The sequence below is a fragment of the Thermobia domestica genome, chromosome 3 (genome assembly GCF_964235325.1).
Source record: "Thermobia domestica chromosome 3, izTheDome1.hap1.1, whole genome shotgun sequence".
Classification (NCBI taxonomy): Eukaryota; Metazoa; Arthropoda; class Insecta; order Zygentoma; family Lepismatidae; genus Thermobia; species Thermobia domestica.
This window is the reverse complement of record NC_137456.1, coordinates 54,343,544-54,368,147: the sequence shown is the minus strand read 5'-3', so window position 1 is coordinate 54,368,147 and position 24,604 is coordinate 54,343,544. Positions and strand designations below refer to the sequence as shown.

The window sequence follows — 24,604 nt, the reverse complement described above, 5'->3', positions numbered from 1 at the left end:
CGGTGGTCAAATTTTGGTAAACTTTTAATATGTTATTCAGCACATTTGATACAACAGAAAATCGTTGAGAAACCTTTTGTAGGAATTTTTTGAGGGTTAAACCGTATTTTCAGCCGCCTACTAAGCGATATGGACAATACCAGGTTTCTTTTTGGTAATTCTAACTTTGGAAGCTTTCTGTATGTAATTTTTTTTTTCTTTTTTTTTTTTTTTTTTTACCTGAACACATTGTTTGCGGAAGACTAATGATGAAACAAGAACAGAGGAAAAAAACATATTTCTCCTCATTTCTGTTACTTGGAAAGGTTTGGCTCTTTTTGACGTTCTAATAATATCGGCCCACTGATGTGGAATGTATACTGCTATTGTAGATCTTTCCTTCTTTTCAATAATTCCAAAATCCTTGTCATAATATCGGAAACTATGACAACGTAATGGTAAATTGTGTTATCTTCTATTTAAATGTTACAATAGCAACAAAAGCGTAGTAGTAGTAGTAGTAGTAAAGGGTTAGGGATTTAGGAAATTCTTTATTCATCATTTAATTTCAAAGAATATTTCTAACCCTAGCCATTAGAGGGTTACGCCCTCTCTTTGGCACAGATTTTAGTACACAGTTATTTAAGGAATTTGATGATGGTCTATGTGAAATATCGAAAGCGCCTGAGCTCCAATCTATAACTTTTGATTTCAAACCTTTGATTTACGGTTATTTGTAATTTCACGTTTGTAACAAAGACAAAATTTTAAAGTATGTACACTTTAAATAAATTACTTAAAGAAATCTTTTCCATAAAGTTTATCCTTTTAAATTATTGTTCAAAGCCTTTGCATTTTAATAAGCCTTCTCCAAAATAAATGCAAATGAATTGTGCTACCATCTTTGGAGCTTTTTAAACTATATGTTTGTGGCAAATCCTTTCGATACTGAGATCTCGGAAACTACAGGCTCTATAAAGATGACGTTTTCACTGATCGAGTGCAAATTTTGCGGAGATTGTCCAGTTCTGATTGAATATTTAAAAAATATGGCCATTATTTCTTTATTACATTTTTACGGATACACTAGAAGTGTTGAATTAAAAAAAAAACTAAAGCATCATATCCTACCTATTATACATTCCAACACCACATAATTGTATATAGGGGTTGCATGTCTCTCAGGCGTTTGTTCCATGGCCAAATTATAATGAAAAACGAAGGATAACCATTTCTCCAGACTAAGTTGAATCTTTGTTGTTTGGAGTGTTTTGTCCAATTAACCCATATACCCCTGACATAATTGATTGTATGTGTAATGTATTAGCTTATTTTAAAATACATAAAACGATAGTCATGCCTGTTCTGTATGGTTGCGAAACATGGTCGCTTACTCGGAAGGAAGAACATAGATTGAAAGTATTTGAAAACAAGATCCTGAGACGAATTTTCGGACCTAAGAGAAACGGGAATGGCGGAAACTTCATAACAAAGTACTACATAATTTATACGGTTTACCCAACATTGTTAGGGTGATCAAATCTAGGAGGCTCAGGTGGGCAGGTCATGTTGCTATGACGGAAGAAAGAAGGAAAGCTTTCAAAATCTTAACTAGAAGACCAGCCGGAAAACGGCGCAGATGCGAGGACAATATTAAGATGGATCTCGCTGAAATAGGAATACAAAGTAGAAACTGGATCCAATTGGCTAAGGATAGAAGTCAGTGGAGAGCTTTTGGGAACGTGGTATTAAACCTCCAGGTTCATTAGGCTGTAGAGTTAGTTAGTTTATATATTTGGTTACTACATACTGCATGCAAAAAGAAAGAAAACACTGATCATATATGAATTAAAAACTCCAACCGGAAGTAGGCTCAAATCTTGAAAACGGTGCGAGATATTGAAAAAGTAATCGAAGAAAATCTTCCCTTTACGGTATCTCTTGCCGATTTTTATCAAGACGCCTTTCACTTGTGTCTGCAGAGGGACATGTACAGATGTGAGGAACAACAAGGAGATTCATGCTCATATGTGAATAATTCGCTGTGTAGAGAGCGCAGATTCAGCTAGTACACAATCAAAAATCCACTATAATATCGTTTGGATCAAGAGTGGAAAGAGTTGAATGCGGTGAGAACATATCAGGTTCTTGCACGCTACAAGTGTTAATTCCAATTCCTGATACGATGTGCGTACCAGTTTTTGGTGGACTTGTAAACCCTAACTCTGCATTTTTTCAGGAATTCGAATGACTTCTGAAGCCTTCATGAATGGTGATAACTCACTTTTTACAAAAATGTCACGTATCAGGTTCTTGCATGCACCCACAGAATTCTTCATTTAAATAATAGGACCCGTGTCCAAGCGTTTTTTGAAAATTTCTATTTTAAGGGGACAAGGAGGCATCTTCTCTGCGTATAAAATTAAGGTAGCGGTAACAATGTTTGTCCGCGGACTCCTCTTAGGTGCGCCGATTTTGATTATTTCGGTACGCAAGTCTGCCTCGGCCTTTCTTATGTTTTAACACATATTCGGCAAAGGAGCGAAAGGTGAGAAGTATGATACGTAAAAATATATTTGAGAAGAGAGTATTGGTATGAGCTGGGGCGGGAAGAGGGTGACATGTAAAATTATAAACATAGGGTTCGATATTAGTATCCAATTCATGAGATGAGTAGTGGCACTGCCGATGCTGTTTGCGTAGAACGGTCATTTCAGATAGTATATACATATAGTATATGACAAGAGGTGGTCTATAATACGAAGAGAACAAACCTTTACAACCATCCAACCATAGTGTGGCTGTAAAGGATTGTTCTCTTTTTATTATACACCAACTCTGTCATATAATAAATCATTCATTTTGACAGGAATTTTTCCTATGCGGTTTAAGTTAGCTAGAGTTACATCTGTGTATAAAAAGGGAAAGAAGTTGGAGTTAAATAACTATCGTCCTTTTTCAGTTTTATTGTGCTTTTCTAATTTTTTTTTTTTTTTTTTTTTTTTTTGAGCTAACAATGAGAGCGCGACTAAATAACTTTTTCTTTTATATAATATAATCTCAAGTCAACACGAGTTTCAAAGCCAGAAGTGAACCAACACTGCAATCTTTAATTTCATTTCTGATAAAGCAATGGATATAAATAATAGAAAGCATGTAATTGGTATTTTTGTTGATTTATCTAAGGCGTTCGATTCTATAGGCATGGTACTATGCTAGGAAAATGGTATTCTTATGGCATCAGAGGTGTGGCATACAACTGGATAAATTCTTATTTATCTGAACGTAGTCAAACTGTAGGCATCTGTAAAGAGGTAAATGGCAGAAGAGAAATGTTCAAATCATCTATACTGAAAATAACAAAAGGAATACCACAAGGGTCAATACTAGGTCCTCTTATGTGTTATATACATTAATGATTTAGTTTACAATTCAGGCTGTGTCAAATCAACATTATATGCTGATGATATAAATGATCTTGTCAGTGGAGACTCAGTAGACGAAGCAAGAAGGCTCACTACAAAGACGTTAACAGAAATTATTAGCTGGCTCAACGTAAATAAATCAGGAATTTAAGAAAAACTAGAATCGTCAAATTTCGATTCCCGGGCCAAAGAAATGAACTTGTACCAACAACCACAGACTCTGCAGAATTATGTCAATCAAAATCTGTTAGATGTCTAGGGGTATATGTTAATGAAGATTATGACATGGAATATTCATGTTGAATTCATTAATACTAAACTCAGTTCACTGTGCTTTGCATTTGTAAACTACAAGGCAGTTTGTGCAAGGAAGCTGTTATGCCCGTACACTTTTTTTTTATTTTTTTTTTATATATATAATGATAATAATATACTATGGTGTTATATTTTGGAAGAATCCAAGAATAAGTGCTACTACATTCCGAATACAGAAAAAAATATATTAAAATAATGTTTAATATGCTTAAACGATCCTCAAGTAAAAATGTTTTTTTAAAAATATAAATTATTAACATTACATAGTTTATATATGTATATCGCACAATTATGTATGTAATCGAACACAAGGATCTATTTACATTAGCAAATACGATTCACTCATACAATACTAGGCAGAATTGTAATATGTATATTATCCAGCAGAACTATGCGAATTGTAGCAAAACTCTCCTTGTGAATTGTATAAAATTGTATAACAAATTATCGACAAAGTGTAAAGACGTTAACGAAAAACGGGTATTCAGAAATACTTGTTATTAATCTGTTGAGTTTTATTGTTACAAAAAGTTATTACTCTGCTGAAAATTATCTTATTGATAACATATGGAGAATGTAACCCTATCTGACAACTGTAAAGCTTAACTGGGAAATATTCTCATATTGTAAATAAATGCAAATAAATATGAATATGAATATGAATATATGTATGTAATTTTCATTTCTTTAGATGTTGGTGGTTGCTTGAAAGCTCGCTACATTCTTGCTTTTATGGGATTTCTTGGATTCGCCAACGTCTATGCTATGAGAGTGAATTTGTCAGTGGCTATTGTGGCTATGGTTAACAATACTGCAATACCCCATGTCAGAAATAATGTAACAGATGTATGTCCAGGAGAATATTTAAACTCTACTGAGATTGAGGTAAGTTGGACCATAATATTATTATAGAAGAAATATACTTCTCATATACTAACAGGAGGCGCGGTGGTTCAGTGGTAGAGCGTTCACCTCCGGTGCTTGGGGTCCCTGGTTCGATCCCAGCTCGCGCCGTGTGGACTTTGTGGTGAACAAACACCGTGCTCGTGTGATTTCTCGGGTTCTCCCGTTTCCTCTCACATTTTTCATTCCACCATTTCATTCATTTCTCATCATCACCGTCTACTTTAGCCTAACCGGCATAACCGTGGGACGTAAAACTTAAAGATTTCATTTCATTTCATTTTTCAAATACTGACAAAATAAATATAGTTTCCTAACTTTATAGAGCAGCCAGCAAGAGAAAAGCTCTGACAACTCGCAGCGGCGTTGCCATTCCTCATGTGTTAAAGCTATTTTCGGTGCGTCTATAATGGCAATTTAATTAATAGTGTAAAACAGAGTGATCGTGGTTGGTAACACTTGCACCAAAGTAGGGACTGCATTTTCCCTCTGCATGTGGTAAGAAACTTCAGAGACCATCTCTTGTTGGCTCTTCCATAGTATCCAATTCATCGACTTATAAATCGTTTCAACAGACTCAAATGTCTTCTTCAGTTGTCCATATCCTAGTTATACCATTCTGATATATAGGGTGTTTGAGAACAACACCGACAAAATTTGGGAGGTGATTTCTGACACCAAGATAAAACAAAAAATATAGATCAACCTGGATGCAGAACATTCATTTCGAAGTTATAGGTTGCCGAAAACTTAAAAAAATTGAACTTCAAAGGTCCGTAGCTCCAATATTATGGGACCTACTGTAGTCCGGTCAAGACTTCACTTAGAAACTAATATATGTGCTATCCAAATATCCATGTTTCAGAATCCTGCAGTATTCGCGGTACAATTTTTATAGATGTAGTAGGTGAGTACTTCAAATTATATGCCCGTAGCCAAATTCCCTCTATAAAAATTGTTGCGTGAATACCGCAGGATTCTGAAACATGATTTTAGGATAGCGCAATATTAGTTTCTAAGTGAAGTCTTGATCCGACTACGGTAGGCCCTATAGTATTGGAGCTATAAAACTTTAAAGTTCATTTTTTCATGCTTTTGGCAGACTATAACTCCGAAATGACAGATTTCTGCAGCCAAGTTGGTGTATACTTTTTGTTTTATCTTGGTGTTAGGAATCATCTCCCAAACGTCATTGTTGTTTTGAAACACCCTGTGTAGATCCTTCGAATGAATCCTGATCCAGAGTTACAGGATTCCAACTGAGTAAAAAATGGACACCACTCATATCTCGCCATTTCAACCACCAATCAGAAGAGTCCAATCATACATACATGAGTATATATATTCTATACACTCCATTGCACCATCATATTCGCCTGAAGATGAGGACGATGTCAGCCCTCGAAACGTCGCACCTGGCTGTTAGCCCGAGAAGACCTGTTCACATATTATTATTGGTTTGTTAATAATATATATAAATGATATTGGTAAATCTTTGAATGTCCCTTTCTATTGTATGCAGATGGTTTGAAGATTTTTTTTTTCTAAAATAGTAAATTGTCAGGATCACTTGAAATTACAAGCTGATATTAATTCAGTTTATCAATAGTCCATCCAGAATGCAATACCTTTGAACATGGATAAAACCAAAATTATATCTTTTCTAGGAAAATGAATGTATCTTTTTTCTCATATTTAATCAATCATCATACAATACAAATTGTTTCAACTAATGAAGATTTAGGTGTTATAATGGATAATAGGCTATTATTTGATCAACATATTTCTACTATGGTATCTAAAGCCAAAAGGAATCTTGGGATTATTAAATGGGTTGCTAAAGACTTTAAAGATATTGTAACTTGTAAAATTTTACATTATGTTCGATCTCATCTGGAATATGCAACTTTAATATGGAACCGAAATCTTGTTAGTATTGCTCAAGTTCTTGAGTCAATTCAAATCTCTTTCTTGGCTTGGCTTAGATTCAAATTTAAATTGAATGAGATGACTATTGGGGAGATTCTCGCTAGGCTTGATTTGCTCTCTCTTGATGTTAGGAGAAATCTGAGGCAAATATGCTAGGTTGAATTTAATTGAACATCTATATATTAGAGTTTCTTCGCATAATCCCAGGGACTATCGATCTACTTTATGTAATAAAAAATGGGTACTCTACTATTTTCACGGTTTGCCCAAGTGGGCCCAGCCCGAAAAAAACCACCGGGGTTTTTCGGGTTGGACCCATCTGAAAAAACCCACCTGGGATTTTGAGTTTTTTGTTAATATAGTGGATAGTTTCAGATATCTAGGATCAGTATTAACAGAGGAAAATCATATTCACGAAGAAATTAAATGTCGACTAAAAGCAGGGAATTCGTGCTACTATTCGGTTCAAAATCTCTTGTCGTCGCGAATTCTGTCGAGGAATTTGAAGCTTAAAATATACAAAACTATAATTATTCCTGTTGTTCTGTATGGCTGCGAAACATGGTCACTTACTCTGAGGGAAGAACATAGACTGAAAGTATTTGAGAACAAGATCCTGAGACGACAAGATCCCGGACCCAAGAGGAACGGGAATGGGGAATGGCGGAAACTTCATAACGAGGAACTACATAATTTATATGGTTTACCCAACATTGTTAGGGTCGTCAAGTCTAGGAGGCTTAGGTGGGCGGGTCATGTAGCTAGAATGGAAGAAAGTAGAAACGCTTTCAAAGTCTTGACTGGAAGACCAATCGGAAAACGACCATTAGGAAGACCTAGGCGCAGATGGGAGGACAATATTAAGATGGATCTCGCAGAGATTGGAATACAAAGTAGAAACTGGATGCAGTTAGCTAAGGATAGAAATCAGTGGAGAGCTTTTCTGAGCGCGGCATTGAACCTCCGGGTTCCATAGGCCATAGAGTTAGTTAGTTAGTTAGTTAATATATTATTGGTACAACTAAGGTGATCACATTGAAAGTGATTTTTATCAGATTTTGGACTTTCCTTGGGCGAATTAAATGCTTTCACGTTAAGGTATAGAACAACATTCAACATAAGACCTGTATAAAGTTCTGAATGCAGTGAATGAATAAAAAAACCTTACCTTAGCTTGAGATAATTATATAATAAATTAATGTATGGATTATGCGTATAGTCTTTTTGAAGAAAAAAGTGCAATTTTATATTTTAGAAAATACTTTCCGTGAATAGTGCGCTCGCCGACTCGGCGACGCCGAGGGACGTTATCCCTCATACATTTGACGAGATTAAAGCCATAGGTGCCGGTACTACTAGTAAATATGTAGTGCATTAGTAAAACTATTAGAGTTTATAGTATTATTTCTTACCTTTGATGGTAACAAAAGTATTCTTCAGTAAAATTTAGTTTTCCAACAACAGTTTAGTTCAGTTGTTTGTTGGTACTCTTCAAATAAGCATTCTGTAGAATCAGCACCAACAATAGCGTAAAAATTCTTGTCAAATTTAAGTACCTATTATATTTATTTATTTATTATACAAAAGAGATGCTACAGAATATAGACCAGTGCTGGAAGATTTATACAAGATATTTTCATTTGTTCTCAATATATTATACCATTACAATTAAAACATATTTTTACTAACACAAATCCTTAAAGCAAAGGAAAAAACAAAGTAACAGAAATACCATACTATACGGAAATTGGAATTCCAAATTTCCTACAATTTATTTAGATAATATCCTAATTTCTCACAGTTAATATACGTCATTAATAGGGAAATCGGTCTTCCAGATTTCCCACACTTACGAGGCTCATTTCAAAAGAAAGGGCCAATATTTTATTATAACCGACTGGCAATAGTGATCGGATCACGCTTGCACAGTAACATCACTTGGTACATTGGCTATCAAACAACCATAGTTTCGCCAGTCATCTGCTTGTTTTCGTGTGTGCTGGAGCGTATTAAAATGGCTGCGCACATACACAATCCCGCCAGGTGCGAGGTCCGCTCTGTGATTAGATTTCTTCATGCCAAAGGACAAAGTACTGCTGAAATTCATAGAGAATTGTGTGCAGTGTACGGCGACAGTGTAATGAGTGAAGAAAAGGTACGGCAATGGTGTCGTACATTCAAAGAAGGCCATACAAATATCCACGACGAAGAGTGGAAGACCAAGCGTTCAGACTGACGACTTGGTGCAGCGAGTGAATGAAAAAGTTAGAGAAAATAATCGCTTCACCATTACCAAGTGACTATCACCTCTTTCTGCACCTAAAAAAGTGGCTTTAATCTCAACGATTTGAAGAACCTGATGAATTGAAAACGGCAGTGTTGAAGTGGCTGAACTCCCAGGCGGCGAACTTCTATGCAGAGGGTATAAAAGAAACTTGTGCCATGGTACAAAAAGTGCTTGGAAAATAATGGTGATTATGTTGAAAAATAAAGTGGATATGTACTTGTTTTTACCCAATAAAACAATGTTGCTAAACTTACTTAACTGTTTCCAATTAAATATCGGCCCTTTCTTTTGAAATGCGCCTCGTAATATTTCTAAATTATAAAGAGAACTGGTCCTCCAAGTTCCCTATGACTGACAGGTATAACATGCGAATAGTAGAAGATGGAAAATGTTGTCCCAACGAGCAATAGCTCACTTTAAGGGACTAAGTATTTCTTTTTGCTATTTTTTAATGTAGTAATGTGTCAGTATCCCCTGTCTTCATTTATCATTTTTATGGCTAGTAGATTATTCAGCAGATGTATTCCAAAAGTGTTTTTTGATTTCTTTTTTAAATAAAGGTATTGCTTTTGTGTCCTTTATATCTTTAGGCAGACTATTATAAGTTTGTGTAATGTTATGCTTAACGCTATTTATACCATACTTTTTTTGTATTAACATTATCAATATCAATATCATTTTTTTTCTAGTATAATTATGTACCTCTTTTCTCTTTATTAAAAGTAGATTACTATGTATATTATTTGAAAGTACATTATGGACGTAGATACAGGATGGGATTTTAATTAATAAATCGAATGGCAGTATATTTGATTCCATAAATAAACTCTTACTTGGATAGTCCATAGGTCGACCATACATTGTTCTAATGGCTTTCTTTTGTAATATTATGAGTGGTTGTGTTTTTGATTTATTAGCATGTCCCCAAATAATACACAAATATATCAAATGACTTCGTATATATGCATTGCATACCATTCTTTTTAAGTTCGTTGTTAGGGTTTTTCTAAAGCGGTACATAATACCTACAACAGGAGTTATTTTCTTTTCTAAATTTTTAATATGTAATTCCCAAGTTAGATGTTGATCTATTATTATCCCTTAATATGTAGTGTATTCGACTCTTTTCACCTCCAAATTCTTAATACCAATTTTGTTAGACAGAATTATCTTTGACAACGGCTTGTGGAAAATTATATAATGAGACTTTTCTAAATTTAATGACAACGAGTTTATGCATAAGCAATGATATAATGTAGATAAGTCTTCTTTAATGTATGTTATCAGTTCCTCTATAGTATCAGGTTTATAGAATATAATTAGCACTATCATCAGCAAATAAAGTTATTCTATCTCTTAGATTATGCAGATGAACATCATTTACATAAATTAAGAACAGTAGCGGTCCCAATATGGAACCTTGTGGAACACCATACTCTATTTGAGGCTCATTACTTTCTTTTCCATTTACTAAGACATATTGTGACCTATTAGACAAGTAACTTTTAAATCATGAAATATATGTACCTCTGAATCCTAAATTTTCTAGCTTTTGAAGCAATATGTTATGTTTGAGTGTATCAAATGCTTTCTTTAAATCAATAAACAATCCTGCTGCAAGTTTATTGTTATACAAACATTCTTGAATTTCTACTACTATATCAGTTATAGCATTTAAGGCACTTGATTTTTTCCTAAAACCATATTGATATTTGTAAAAATAATTTATAGACTCTAGATAAGTTACCATTCTATTATATACACACTTCTCAATTTGGAAATGCAGCTTAATACTGATATTGGCCTATAATTATTCGGATTTAACTTATCTCCACCTTTATAAATTGGAATGACTTGTACAGCTTGGAATAAATTGGAATGGCAGTTGTACATTGCATTGAAAATTCGCCTAGAGTAAAGGAAAGATTTACTAATTCAGATAAAGTATGGCTTATGGTATCCTTGCAATTTATTAAAAAATCATTATGTAATCCATCTTTTGTCTGATTTCTTTTTTTCTTTAGCGAACTAATAATTCTAATAATTTCCATGTGGGTAACTGACGTAAAAAAGAATGAGCGGTTGTATGTTATACCCGTATTCAAAGCTGTATTTTCCAGTAAGGGTATCTTTGATGCTAGTGTTTTACCAACATTTGCAAAATGATCATTCAACACATTTGGTATACGTTCATTATCAACTAAGGTATTTCCTATTTTCAATTGTATACAATCTATATCATTATTTATCTTATTAGTCAATATTTCTTTAGTAACACCCCAAAATTTCCTACTGTCAGACAAAGATTCCTGTATTTTTTGTGATAATACTCGCTCTTCAGTTGCCGTCTCGACTTTGTTACCATATTTCTAAGTTTTCTATGCTCATTACGTATATCTATACTTAATTTTTGAATTAAAAAGTAATATTTATCTTTCATTTTTACTAAACTTAACAATTCCTCGTTTATCCAAGAAGACTTAGGTCTATATCCTTTCCTAAAAGTCCGTTTCTCCTACGTACTTTTATATTTAGATATTTCAATCCCTTCTGACATATACTTTATCAGTTTACCGTATTGTTCATCAATACAATTAGTAGTTAAAGAAAGTTTTGTATTCCTAAAATAATTATTTAGTTTATTATAATTTATTGTAGGTAAACGTGAATGTTCCATATTGTTTACATAATAATGTACTTCCCTTATGAAAAAAACAGGCGCATGTAACACAGGCCCTTTATCCACCTGTGGGACAGGCACATGTGCAGGTGCCTGAAAATGACCCCAGTTTGAACGACCTACACATATATGTTGAGCAAACATGTACAGGAGGTAGATACGCTAATAGATCTACCATAAAAACGTATATAAAGTGCCTGTCAACGAAGAAGACGTGCAAGTACAGCCGCTGTACCAGTATAGAACATGTGATGTGCGTGTCATGTATAATGTCTGTAACATGCATGCTGAACACAAGTTATATGCGTGTATGATAAATAGCTTTTACCTGGTACATGTGAAAAGTACTTGCGAAATATGCATGTTAGATGTAAGAACTGCATGTAATGTATATATACATGTAAAAACCATACATGTGACATGCATGTTGCGGGTATGGAAAACATCTGCTGCGTGCATGTAACAGGTGGAGAACATGGAAAAACCATACAGGTGACATGCATGTTACAGGTGGAGAATTTATAAAAATTTTGCATGTGACAGGTACATGGCACATGCATGTTACGGATGTGGAAAACCTCTGCTGCTTGCATGTAGCAGATGTAAAACATGTACAGTAACATGTAAGAAACATGTGTTCTGTTAATTATTCGCCATTTTGCAAACTATCACCCTGCCACCTGGTGAGTCATAACGGAACCTTCAATGACATAAACAAAACTAGGGGTCACAGGGGACCAGCGATTTAGCAAGACAAGTCTAAAATGACCGATATTAGTGTCACACAGGGGCGTCATTTAGGGGTGCAGGGAGGGGCTATTGAGATTTATATAGATTTTATCAATAGAATAGTAGTAAATCAACAAAAAACGCGAAATTTTAGTTATATCAAGGGGTCTTGCCCCCCTGCCAAGCCAAATCTGAAATGACGCTCCTGGTGTCACATCCATAGTTCTCGGGGTCGGTGAGATCAATGGTGAAATTTACGGGAATTAGCATCCAAAAAAATAGGTTTGTTTTCTTCTCTTCATCCTGTATTCAACCGAAGATATAGAAATCAAGTTTCCGATTTCAACATTGTGTTTAAAAAAAAAAAAGCGACAGATTTGTTTTTGGAAAAGCATCTGAAGAAAATATACTATCTCCAAAGGTATCTATAAACACCGGAAATCATAAAAGTTTGCTACTTCTGGTTTCGATATAAATCTCTATAGAGCAAAAATGGTAACAGATAGCTGGACATGACCTTTTGGTATCAATTTATTGTTCCAACAGTAAGTCTAATCTCTGACCTTATCCATCTATTGAAATCGAAAAGCGTATGTCTACGATTTCCGATGTAAATATTGAATTTTCATATTTTGGAAGTCTACATGAGTTTCACACTTTGAAACGAAACTCACTTGTTACTATCATAAATCTTCAACCTGCATGTATGTAACTGAAGAGGTATTTCTCATTAGTAGAATGTTAGCTTGGCATTCAGAAGGTTCTAGTATCGATTCTAGCGTGCGGCCACCCTGGCTGCAGTTCCCAAGTTACACCAGGTGAATACGGGAATGGTAGGCTACTTTACAACACAGGGCCTGACCACTGCCGTGCCAGTTACCTCCCCCTCCTCTATCCGGATCTGTAACTTAGGTGTCGAAGATCACAAAATAATTTGTCAAGTACATGCTTCTTACATATTTACGTTTATTTGTACAGGTGCTGTATATTGCATGTTCTTAATTTCTGACTTGTGCATGCTAGTGTACTTATTATTGTATTCTTTTATCCATCTGCGTGTACTTTCCAGGTGTTTTACAAGTACATGGTCAGTACCTGGGCATACGGGGAAAATCTTGCATTTCCCATGCATGTGGCATGTAGTTTCCGATACATAGTGATTTATCTGTCTTATATTCCCTGTACATATACGCTTTATCTACGTCTGCCAGGTACAATACATGTACCTGTGACATTCATTTTCCGTGGATGCATGTTCCTTACCTGTTTTCATTTATATGTACAAGTATTGTACATTCCATGTTTTTCACTCCTAACTTACGCATGTAAACATGTAATTTACATTGCATTTTTTCTATCGTTCTGCAGGTACTTTGCATGTGTTTTGCATGTACATGTTAAGTACATGGGCATAAGAGGAAAAACTAGCATTTCCTATGGATGTGACTGATAGATTACAGGCACATGCCATCAATTTGAATCATGTTTTTTGAACATACCTATTGCGCTTGTATGTCCCGGGTATATTACATGGACCTGTACTATGCATGTACCTTGGTATTTGTACATTACATGTCTCCTTGATATGTACAGATACTTTTCATTGCATGTTTGAGAACTTCTGACATTGAACACCATCTACACATGTATCACATGTTTATAGCCACAGGTAGATTCACCTGTCAGTGGGAAACTAACATGCTTTTTACAGCTACAGGCGCCTGTATAGTACCTGTTAAAGTCACATGTACCTGAACATGCACAGAACATTGCCTGAAATTTGTCACATTTTCATATGGGTTGTTGAAATATGATGTTACATATTAATATATTATGGTCATTTATATCAGCTAATATATTATTAACAGAAACCACTTCACTTAAATCGTTTACTAATACATGATCTATCAGGGCTCTACTGTTATCAGTCAGCCTGGTCGGATATTTAATATCTGCCTGAAAGAGGCCATAATTTCCACAAAACTGTACATATTTCAAAGTTTCAGTTGAATCTCTGTTTAATGTGTCAATATTAAAGTCCCCTAACATTAGAATAGATGAGTTTTTACAACTAACACAATCTCCATGTAATCTAACAGTTCATTAACCATATTCTTGTTTGGATTATATATACTAAAAGCATTAAATTTTTCGACATAAATTTTATCTGTATTCCTAGTACACTATACGCTTTATCTATAACATATAATTATCTACAAATTAATTCATTACTGATATAAACAAGTATTCCTCCACCACGATTATAGTCCCTACACACACAAAACTTATTATAGTTATTAATATTATAGTATTCAATTTCACCAGAATACAACCATGTCTCAACAATAATTATAACTTTTACAATATGTATTCTATGTAACAGTATTTCTAATGCATTAATTTTATTTCGTATACTTCTAGCATTTAAATATAAAATTGAAAAAGTTTCCCTATTGTTTGAATCAATAGTTTTTAGCATACTGTTTTATATTATCAAAACTATATATCATACAGATTGAAACGCAAATCTACGTGTTCATCCATATTTACCTTTCTTTACGAATCCCAGTATCTGTCTTCCCGATTTTTGTTTTGTTTCTCTTGTTTTCTAAGATGTCTTAATTTGTAGTTTAAATACCAGTTCTAAATAACACTTAACCATAGTCAATTCGGGATACTTCTCTTTCATACAACATTTTGTATGTTAGACATTCATTTTCGTTGGAAGCCGTACACTTTTTCTTTCTTCTTTGGCAAGGTATACAAACTTTGGGTTTACCTTTTTCCGAACAACGTTTCTGTTCGTGATTTTTTTGTCCACAAATTTTACAAGTTGATTTGCCAACCTTGCAGAACCTTTGAGTATGTCCTAAATTAAGACAACGAAGGCATCTAGGAATTGAAACGAAATCTTTGATTGTTAAGGCTTCGTATAGAAGAAGCCTAATGCTCAGAGTTGCGAAAACTACGTAACGCTTACTATTTCAAGTGCTGAATTCAAACTTCCTTACTAGTGGAAATTTCGATATACAGTAAAGAAAGTTGCATTTGCAAGAGAGAGGGAGAAAGTCGCGAAAGAAGTGCTCGGGAAATTCCCACAATTGAACGCACAAAGCATCGGAACTGAGTACTTCAACAATAAAACTATTTATTTTACGCTGGAAGATATTTCATTTCATTTAAAACGTTTTGGAACATTTACTTTATAAAATATGAATTATATCTTTGTTAATTGTTTTAAATTAATTTTCTGAAAAGAACCGTCTTGCAACAAGTGCTCGGAAAATTCCCATACTTGAACGCACAAAGTATCGAAAATGAACTTCAACAATAAAACCATTTATTTTGCGCTATTGAATTAATATAATTGGTGTTCATATTTGGCAAACGTCACTGAGGCTTCTAGGATGATTCGATCTACATTTTTTCATTTGCCTGCTTGTGCCACACATACTACAGGGTACCACATTCGGTCTTGTAAGTTTAAATTTTAAGGGTACAAGCACGAGACATACTAAATTTCCTGAATAGATTTTGGCGGCATACCAACGTAAAATTTCAAAATTGTGGTCTTTTTTTTTTTTTAAGTAGCGGGTATCCACGCTACAAAGCGCAGTTTTCGGTCTTTTAAATTTAAATTTTTAGAGTAGAAGCAGGAGACACTCTAAATTAGCTGTATATATTTTAGCAGCCATACAACGTAAAATTTCAAAATGGCGGCCATTTTTTCAAAACAGCAGTGAATGGAAAATTGTTGCAAGCTGTGACAATGATAATCTTGAAATATAAATCACATTTTATCATCCAATGTTCACGGTTTTCCTTTTTTTGCGTGTGTGCGTCCCACTGGTATACACCGAAGCGAAGAGAGATTGTGATACTGAGATGAATGATAATTGTAGAAAAAAAAGTAAGTGCACCCGACAAAACCTACGCACATGGTGTTTGTCCACCACAATCCCGCTTGGCGTGGGCTCGGATCAGACCAGGAACTTCACGTACCAGAAGTGAGCGGTCTACCACTGAGCCACTGAGCTTGCAGGCTCTCTAAGCATCGGTTGTAGAGATATTCAGTAAAGATATAGTATTCATCCAGCTGTAGAGTACTTGTATGCACTTGTTCACTTTTTTAAAGTTGTGTTTTGTTATATTGTTATTGTTTCTTAAGTTTCTTATACTTCGCTTTTATTACCGTTTTATTTTGCTATGTTGTGGCCCCGCGTAGCTCTCGCCTTTGGAACGAGCAGTCCCGGGTTCGATTCTCGGTGGGGACACTCGGTGGGGACACTCGGTGGAAAGGGTGTAACAACTTTTTCAGGCCAGCCAACTTTTTTGTGAGTGAGGTTTTTTCCTGGGTTTCTCTCATTCACACTAGGCAAATACCGGGATGGTACCTAACATGATAGCCCAGGGCGCTTCCTTCCCTCCCCATTCTTTTCTTTCTCTCAATTCCCCGGGTAGTGTGATCGCCGAGAGACGTCATCCTTCATACGTGACGGGCTAACATGGCCATAGATGCGGAAAACCCAGAAATCTACTTTCTAATCCTTATTTTGCTATGTTCTAGTGCAGCATTTTTCAAATTGTGGACTTTGAGATCGGCCATTGTGATTCTTGAACATTTGTCCGAAAAAATACACTAAAAATAAAATTTAAGTGAATTACATACTTTTTAAATTATGTGAGCAAGCGTCATTCACTATCGCTCATAGAACTGATATTTTATGAAATATTGTAGATAGCTCTCAATTATTTTTTTTACAAAAAGGATTGTCAGTAATATCGATACACAGTATAATTAAGGAAATTCCAAATAATACTGCTTTTAAAATATGAGCATATTGGCTTCTCAAAACGTAAATATATATATATATATATAATTTTCACTTTTAAAGAAGACAAAGAGTAAGATAATCTGTATAACATTCTAATAAAAGTGGCCCTTTCTTAAAAAAATGTTTGAGAAACTGTTCTAGCGTAAAATGCGTAGAAACTGCTCAATAAATAAATAATACATAAGTTTCGTACTAACATATGTGTTGGTATAACAAATTCGAGTTCATCATTAATTAATATTGTTTACATGGAATGTTATGGCTTGACAAATTAATCTCCTAATATACTGTATTTGTGTGATTTCTTTCAGCCTAATGGTGAATTTAACTGGGATGAAGATGTTCAAGGTATCATATTAGGATCATTTTTCTATGGATATGTTTTGACACAAATTCCAGGCGGTCGACTTGCGGAAATTTGTGGCGGAAAGCTGGTATTTGGAATTGGAGTATTAATAACAGCTATATTTACTTTCCTCAGCCCAATTGCTGCGCATATTGATAAGACAGTATTTATCATTGTTAGAATTCTTACAGGACTTGGAGAGGTAAGAGTACATTGTTGTTAGTATATTTATGTACTAAATATATGGGTAAAAATATGAGTTTTTTTTTTCACTTTATGTCCCACGACCATGCCCTTTAAACTGAGGGAGGCGGATGAGAAACGAAAATGAATAATTATAGAATACTTGATGGAATGAAAATGTGGAAGGAAACTGGAGAATCTTGAGAAAACCTCTAGAACTGAACGTTCTACCATTGAGCTCCCGTAAAATAATGTAATTGGCAGTTACGTATAGGTTTTGTAGGATTTCCTAAAAAATAAAGAACTGTATTTTTGTTGTTAATAATAATAATAAAATACCTGAAACTAGTTCCACTTTGATAGAACTTCAATTGGCTTACCAGCTGCATATTCTTTTGGAGAAAAATATCAAACGGGATTCTCTGTTTAAATAAATTGGATGAAATGACAAAGAAAGATAGTTGAAGGTTTAGTTTTATATAGAATTAGCTTAAGCGAAACCCAAGACAAATCACTTGTAAACGTTCTCACCCACAGTCAGGGATCTAGATTTGGTATATAGATTCTTAAAGTACTGAACGGAATTAGTAGAAATGCGAAATCTGAGCGGCAGACATCAACAGGTATAGGAGTTATAAGGGTCTGAACCGAACAGTGTAATCTATGGAAAATCTTATTTGCATATTAATGTCGAACTTCCACTATATAAAATGTTCATATGCAAACTGAGAAAGGTCCAGAAGACAGGAATTGTATAGTTAGAGGGCGGATATAATGGGAAATAGTTACTTGAAGCAGCTCAGGTGAGAATCAACAACAAGAAATGCCTAGTGGCAGTCAATATGAATATCAGGTATGAAAACATAAGTATGCAAACACTTTTCTCGCACTGAGCATACTTTACAAATGCAATTGTGTTACATTTATAGCACTTGTCGTTCACCATAGAGTCAAAACAGAAGTTACGTGGTAAAGTCCAAAATCTAGGCGCCTCGGTCAAGCTTGTAAAAAACGAAATGAATCATATGGCACAGAAAATTGGTACAAAGTAACCGATTAAAATTGTAAAAACTTGTTTCGGTGTCAGGCGTGTTTCTCCAGTGTTAAGTGATATATCTGCTGAACGACTTACGCAGTGAAAAGAAATGGACACCCAGAGTCCGGATTAAACCAGTAGAGCCTTGAGGAATGAGGCGTTTTATCAATTTAATTGTTGCTGACCACGAATCAAATAAGAAAAGAAATTTCGAACGATCGTCACAAAGACTAGGCCACAGACAGTAATTATATAATCTTATCAGGTCTGCTTTGTTCATATTTACCGACTTCCTGGTAAAGAATATGATGTTTGGAGGTTCATCGGGTTTCGATACTGGGAAGGATCCGGAGGATTCCGATACATGGGACGTGATCTTTCCAGCCATTGAGATGACAGAGAAGATTATATACGAGTTCGTAGTTTCGTTGATGGATCTAAAAGAAGCTCGGATAGCAACCGTGCCACGACAACAACAGGACCAGTAAGAGAGCAGTTCCGTTTCAAAGGACTGTGGACTACATTCAACACATTTTCTGGTTACAGTTCTTCATTCAACAGCTGACAAATCGCCATTACGAAATCGTCGGCTGCATTTGCCAGGTATGTCTCCTTTTGATCCCCAATTTTTGCTGACGCGATGAGTTACTGCATGACTGACGATCCTTTTACGGTGCTTGAATTGGAAAACCCAGTATTGCGATACCTTAAAGTTCAGGCGATTGTGTGGATCAACTATTGTTTTCTTTTGTAATACCCACAAACGCAGTGTGCCGTAATGAGTTACAGCGCACTTTTCCACCATTTCCTCAAATTTCTATGATAGAGCCTTGTTTATCGCTTTGATCGTTGGCTTTGGCTCATTACGGACCCTCTCGTACTTATCCAACGTTTTCATAGTATTGATCAACTCGAACTCGTTCGTAACAGTTTCGTCTTTTCGAGAATCCCATTACTTAAATCAGTAGTCCAGTAAAGGAACACTCTCTCTTTATACTCGCCGTCAAGAACATATACTTTTCCCTTTGGGTAGTAAACCAAGTTAGATCTAGATGAAAAAGCTTGTAACGTTTGTGGAACCCACAAAGTCTGTGAAGCTGAAGTCGTTTGCACATCATCGTCATCTCTGAAATCCATTTCATCATCACTGCTTTCACAATCACCCATAAATTCATTACTTTGACCTCTTCAACAACTACCATGTCTTCTGACGGAAGCGACACAGTTTGATTGAACATTACTATCTCCGATCTGTTTATTTCTCATTCAGTTGAAGCATACGTTTTCATCAGAGCGAAAACCACAATCTTTGGACCCATTTGTCTACCTGTAAACAATATAAGAACAGAGCAGATGAATCAGAGACATTTATAAAACAAACGTAGCTAGACAAGTGGTTAACAACAAACAAACAAACAAAAGAACAGCTAACGTAATCTGATCTAACACGAAAAGCCCAACATCCAAACAAGCGGGCAAACGGGTCAATGAACTTTGGATCAGTTTCCAAACAGCAAGCCATTAGCAGAGCCATGTCACTGTTCCACTACTTCGACAAACAAACATAGGTGACGCCAAGAAGACTTGAGGTATGTTACAAGACCAAAAAAAAAAATTCTTTCGTCTTTCAATTTCTATTAGTATTGTGGGAGCTAGGAGTAGTCAAAGCGCCGTACGGATTGCTTACCATTTTGGCACATGTTGTAACTATTATTAGGAGCAATCTTCTCCCTACTTACAAACCACCTAATACACATTTACGAAGATAGAAAAAAAAAATACTTCCGTCGGTCTGCTCGTATTTCACATGAAAGGTGTACGTGGGAGCGACCTGCAAACAGGCAATTGGAAAAACATTATATATTTATCCTTAGATTTCTACAGGTAGATTTTTGACGCTTATTACTACTCGTACGTTGTATCGACTACCATACCCGCAATATATTCAACCAGGCTTACGTTTATTCGTAACATTATTATTTTTTAATGACGTAGCAAACGCAAAATAAGATTGGATATGGATTTTTCACACACTGCCAGGGAATATTTTTTGTATGATTTACCTCATGCAGTTTACAAGAAATTAACAGCGGAACATTGTTGTAGTGAATGAATATTTACTGCCACTTTTATTTCGAACCGATACATTTAGTTTTCGTCAAACTCACCAGTCAGCGCTGGCACCCACACCACAATGTGACGACTGACTGATAGACGCACTCCTCACGGCTTGACCTCGTGCATATGTCCGGTGGTTTGAGTGGAGGTAATAGTCGAAATAACGTATAAGAAGGGTTCTAGGTTTCACACGGGAATGGGAGAGAGACGAGGACGAACATTCGTACATAATGGCATACTTCTTCAGGTAAGTCAGGGAGAGTGTGTGGCGAGAGCAGCGAAGTTATCTGGCGGAGAGCGTGAGCCATGTCATCAAAGAGATGATCAGAGAAGGAGAGAAGCAGATTTGCAGATGCACATAGGCATTGACATACATGTGTGCATCTCGCATATTTTCTCCTTTCTTGCCCTGACCCTATGGGGCCTTGTCACGCTTCTCTTTTCCGTCTGTCTGACCTGCATCCCGGTTACAGGTTTAGATGCCTCCTGCTCCGCAATTCTTTGTTGTTTGTCCGTCAGACTGTTCCTGTATTCCTTCCTGATCCCCCTCTCCTCTACCCAATACCGTACAGTATATGTACAGTTCCCAAATCTCGGATTATTGGGAAAGAGCGCCTGTCAATCTGTCATCGCTGAACTTAACATGCATCTATCTTAATCATTATTCCGTGTAAGCTATGTAGAATGAAATGGAAACAAATATTTTTTTCTCTGATTGAACTTATTTTATTTTTAGTTATGTTGATGTAAACTTTTAAGATAAGTTGAGATTGAGAAATTTTCTCACTGTTCATAAGCTTCTATTTTATTCATTTTCCAGTTTGGTCACAGTTTGTTAGAGTAATGAAAACATTAATTTGCTTATTTAATTGTTTCGAGTGGTAATTTGATTTTCATGTCTATTTCTGTTATTAAACGCTTTTCTAATCCATGATTATGTAACTCTTTTTTTCTAACTTTAATTTTCTTTTCTTTTATGACATTGATTTTCGAAGCTAACATAACAACGAATAATCGTTGAAGCAGCGGTGGCTCAATGTTTGAGCTCTCATCTCTGATGCGTAGGCTCCGTGACTCAATCCCAGTTCTTGTGAAGTGTACTTTGTGGTCAGGGACGTGTAGTGCACATTACCGCTGTTACCGGTGGTAACAGTAAAAAATGATAGTTTTCTATTGTTTTCATATATCTTTAAATTTCATCATCAAGATGGGAAAAAGTTTTCTATTGTTTTCATATATCTTTAAATTTCATCATCAAGATGGGAAAATGATTACGTATTTTTCTTTTTCTTTTCCCTGTTTTTAAAGTTTGAATGATCTATGCCGCATTTACAATATTAACGAATGCAACATACCAACCTCAAATAGGAACATACTGTTGTTGATACCGTAGATTTCACTGATAACGCGAACCAAAAGATTTCACTGATAACGCGAACCCCAATACCGGTCATTCACTCCAGAAGCACCTTTCAGCGTGCCAGCCAGAAGCATCCTGCGCTCTCGTATTTGGATTTTCGGAATGGCCCTTATGTTACCGTTCGGCTAAGTGGATCAGGAAAAAAATAGGAGCGATCCCTATCAAAGCAAGGAGAATCCAGAATTTCATCTGTGTGTGTATCCTATTATACCGGGTTATTATAAATGATTGGAGCAATTTCATAGCTCTATAATAACTCTGTCACTGTATATATTACGATAATTTTTTCACACACATAGAAAAACTCAAAAAGTTTTTGTTAACAATTACAAATGTTCGATATGTGCCCCTTTAGCGATTCGACAGACATCAAGCCGAAAATCAAGTTGTTCTTACACTCGACGCAGGAGCAATCAAATACTCCGCACTCCCGATGTCACTGTTCATACATTTAGGCTACTGAGTCCCGAACTTTTTTTCAATTTTCGTATTTCTTGGTACATTGCAACAAATTGAACTCAAGTAGCAGTGAATATTTAGACAGTCTTAATTTTATGATCTTTGTAATATTGATAATTTAAATACGAGTATATTGTAAAATTTGTGAAAGAGATTAGTGAGTTTTTTTTTTCCAGGGCGTTACTTTTCCGTCCATGCATGCGATGTTAGCCCAGTGGATACCACCTTTAGAGAGAAGTAGATTTGCAGCTTATATTTATGCAGGTAAGTTTAAAAAATATGTATGGGTTTAAAATTCTTCCAGTAAGGAATGAAATGTATCGTTTGTTGCGCTCGAAAATGTGATCTTGTAAATAATCGTATTACTGAACCTGTGGAAATATTGGCACCTGAATCTACTGCGTTACACAGTTCAAATATTAAGTTGAATTTGTAATATTTTAAGAACCTACTACTTAGATCAATAGAAAGATGTCTAAATTGATAATATTAGAAACTCCTGTCAATAGAACGATTACAATACTGTATTGAAAGAGGCAACTCACTATTAAGTATCGCCTTTTCAGAATATGATTTTAATCAAATGAAACATTCTTCATGTGAACTTTTCTGTAAGATTCACAATTTATGGAATTTGGTGTCCTTTTTCCATTAACCTTTTAATGCCCAGACCATGTTACGAAATACAATAAAATATATGAAATCTAGAAGAAAAATAAGAATCCAGCAGAAGAAATTAACAAAATTCAGTTTGCAGGTATTAACAAGAGGCATCATCGAGTTAAAATCAGAAACGTTTTGAAATCTATTGAAAACTTTTTGCGAGTCTTCTGTCAATTAAATCATTAGTAGCTATGTTGATTCCTTCTTTTTTGTTTCCGAAAATAAATAAATTGTAAATTGTCTAATGTAATTAATGGTTTTCTCCGTAAGTGTCTAATGTCAATACCAGATGTGACTAAAAACTTGTTGTGCCTGTTATTCTGAATATTTACTATGTGAAATTATGTTATTTCAGGCCGTAAGTCAAAGCAATTTGAGTCATGTGTGACATAATTTGAAGTCTTTTAGACTACAGAAATCACCGACTATTCTCTAGTTAAGTGAGGTAAAGAGAACAGTTAAATGTCAGTAATTTGTAGATATAATTGTACTAACAATTGTAGCCTTGTTTTCAGTGATTGTTGTTGATTGCATGATGTATGGTGTTATTTGGTCTTTTGCAATCCTGAATGAAATGATTGACTAATTTTGATTCTTGGTAAAGTCTGTCGCAATTCTATTTGGACATATCTTATATCAAACATAAATAGGTGCTGGGTTCCAACCGAACTACTTAAGCTTCTGTTTTAGTCCCTGACATCATTCCAGATTGTTACAGGAAATAAACTTTCGAACTACAGTAACGTATTACGAGGGGTGAACAGAAAGTAAAGTTACGAAACACGCAGTGGAACGTGTATATATTATTTCATACAACCAATACAGCCGGTAGATATTACATACCTTAGGTTATTTTTCGACATAGTCTCCGTATCGGTTAAGACACTTGTCGCATCGTGGGATGAGTTCTAAGATTCCCTTCTGGTAAAAATCCTGTCCTTGCGTGATCAGCCATGTTGTCACGAAGTGTTTCACCGGAGGAACCGGAACTTTGTGGCCATCCCTATTATTTACAACTTTTTGGGACTAAAAATAAACTGTTAAAATAGATGAAAAACCTGCACTTATATGAGGTGTTTTGCAGCTTAAGTTTCCTCATCTCGACTGATGGTGATGGAGATTTGTCGTTGAAACTATACAACCGTATGGTGTGTGCGGTATTAGTGCCGCTGAAGATAAGACTTTTGACAGTTCTTCTTGTGGTGTTCTATTAGATGGATTTTAAAATTTTGACTAGGAGTCTAAATGCAGTTTTACTTAAAACATATATAGCTTACATATATTTGAGTTTTTTTTT

At 35.3% G+C, this 24,604-nt stretch overlaps 1 protein-coding gene across 1 annotated transcript in view; it reads left to right on the top strand.

Annotated features, from left to right (window-relative positions):
- LOC145680390 (putative inorganic phosphate cotransporter) overlaps positions 1–24,604 on the top strand; it is a 53,272-nt gene that overhangs the window by 11,058 nt on the left and 17,610 nt on the right. The window contains exons 2-4 of the mRNA XM_081750830.1: positions 4,411–4,604; positions 17,394–17,630; positions 22,821–22,908. Of these exons, the coding sequence (XP_081606956.1) occupies positions 4,411–4,604; positions 17,394–17,630; positions 22,821–22,908 (519 nt within the window). The remainder of the gene's footprint in view (positions 1–4,410; positions 4,605–17,393; positions 17,631–22,820; positions 22,909–24,604) is intronic.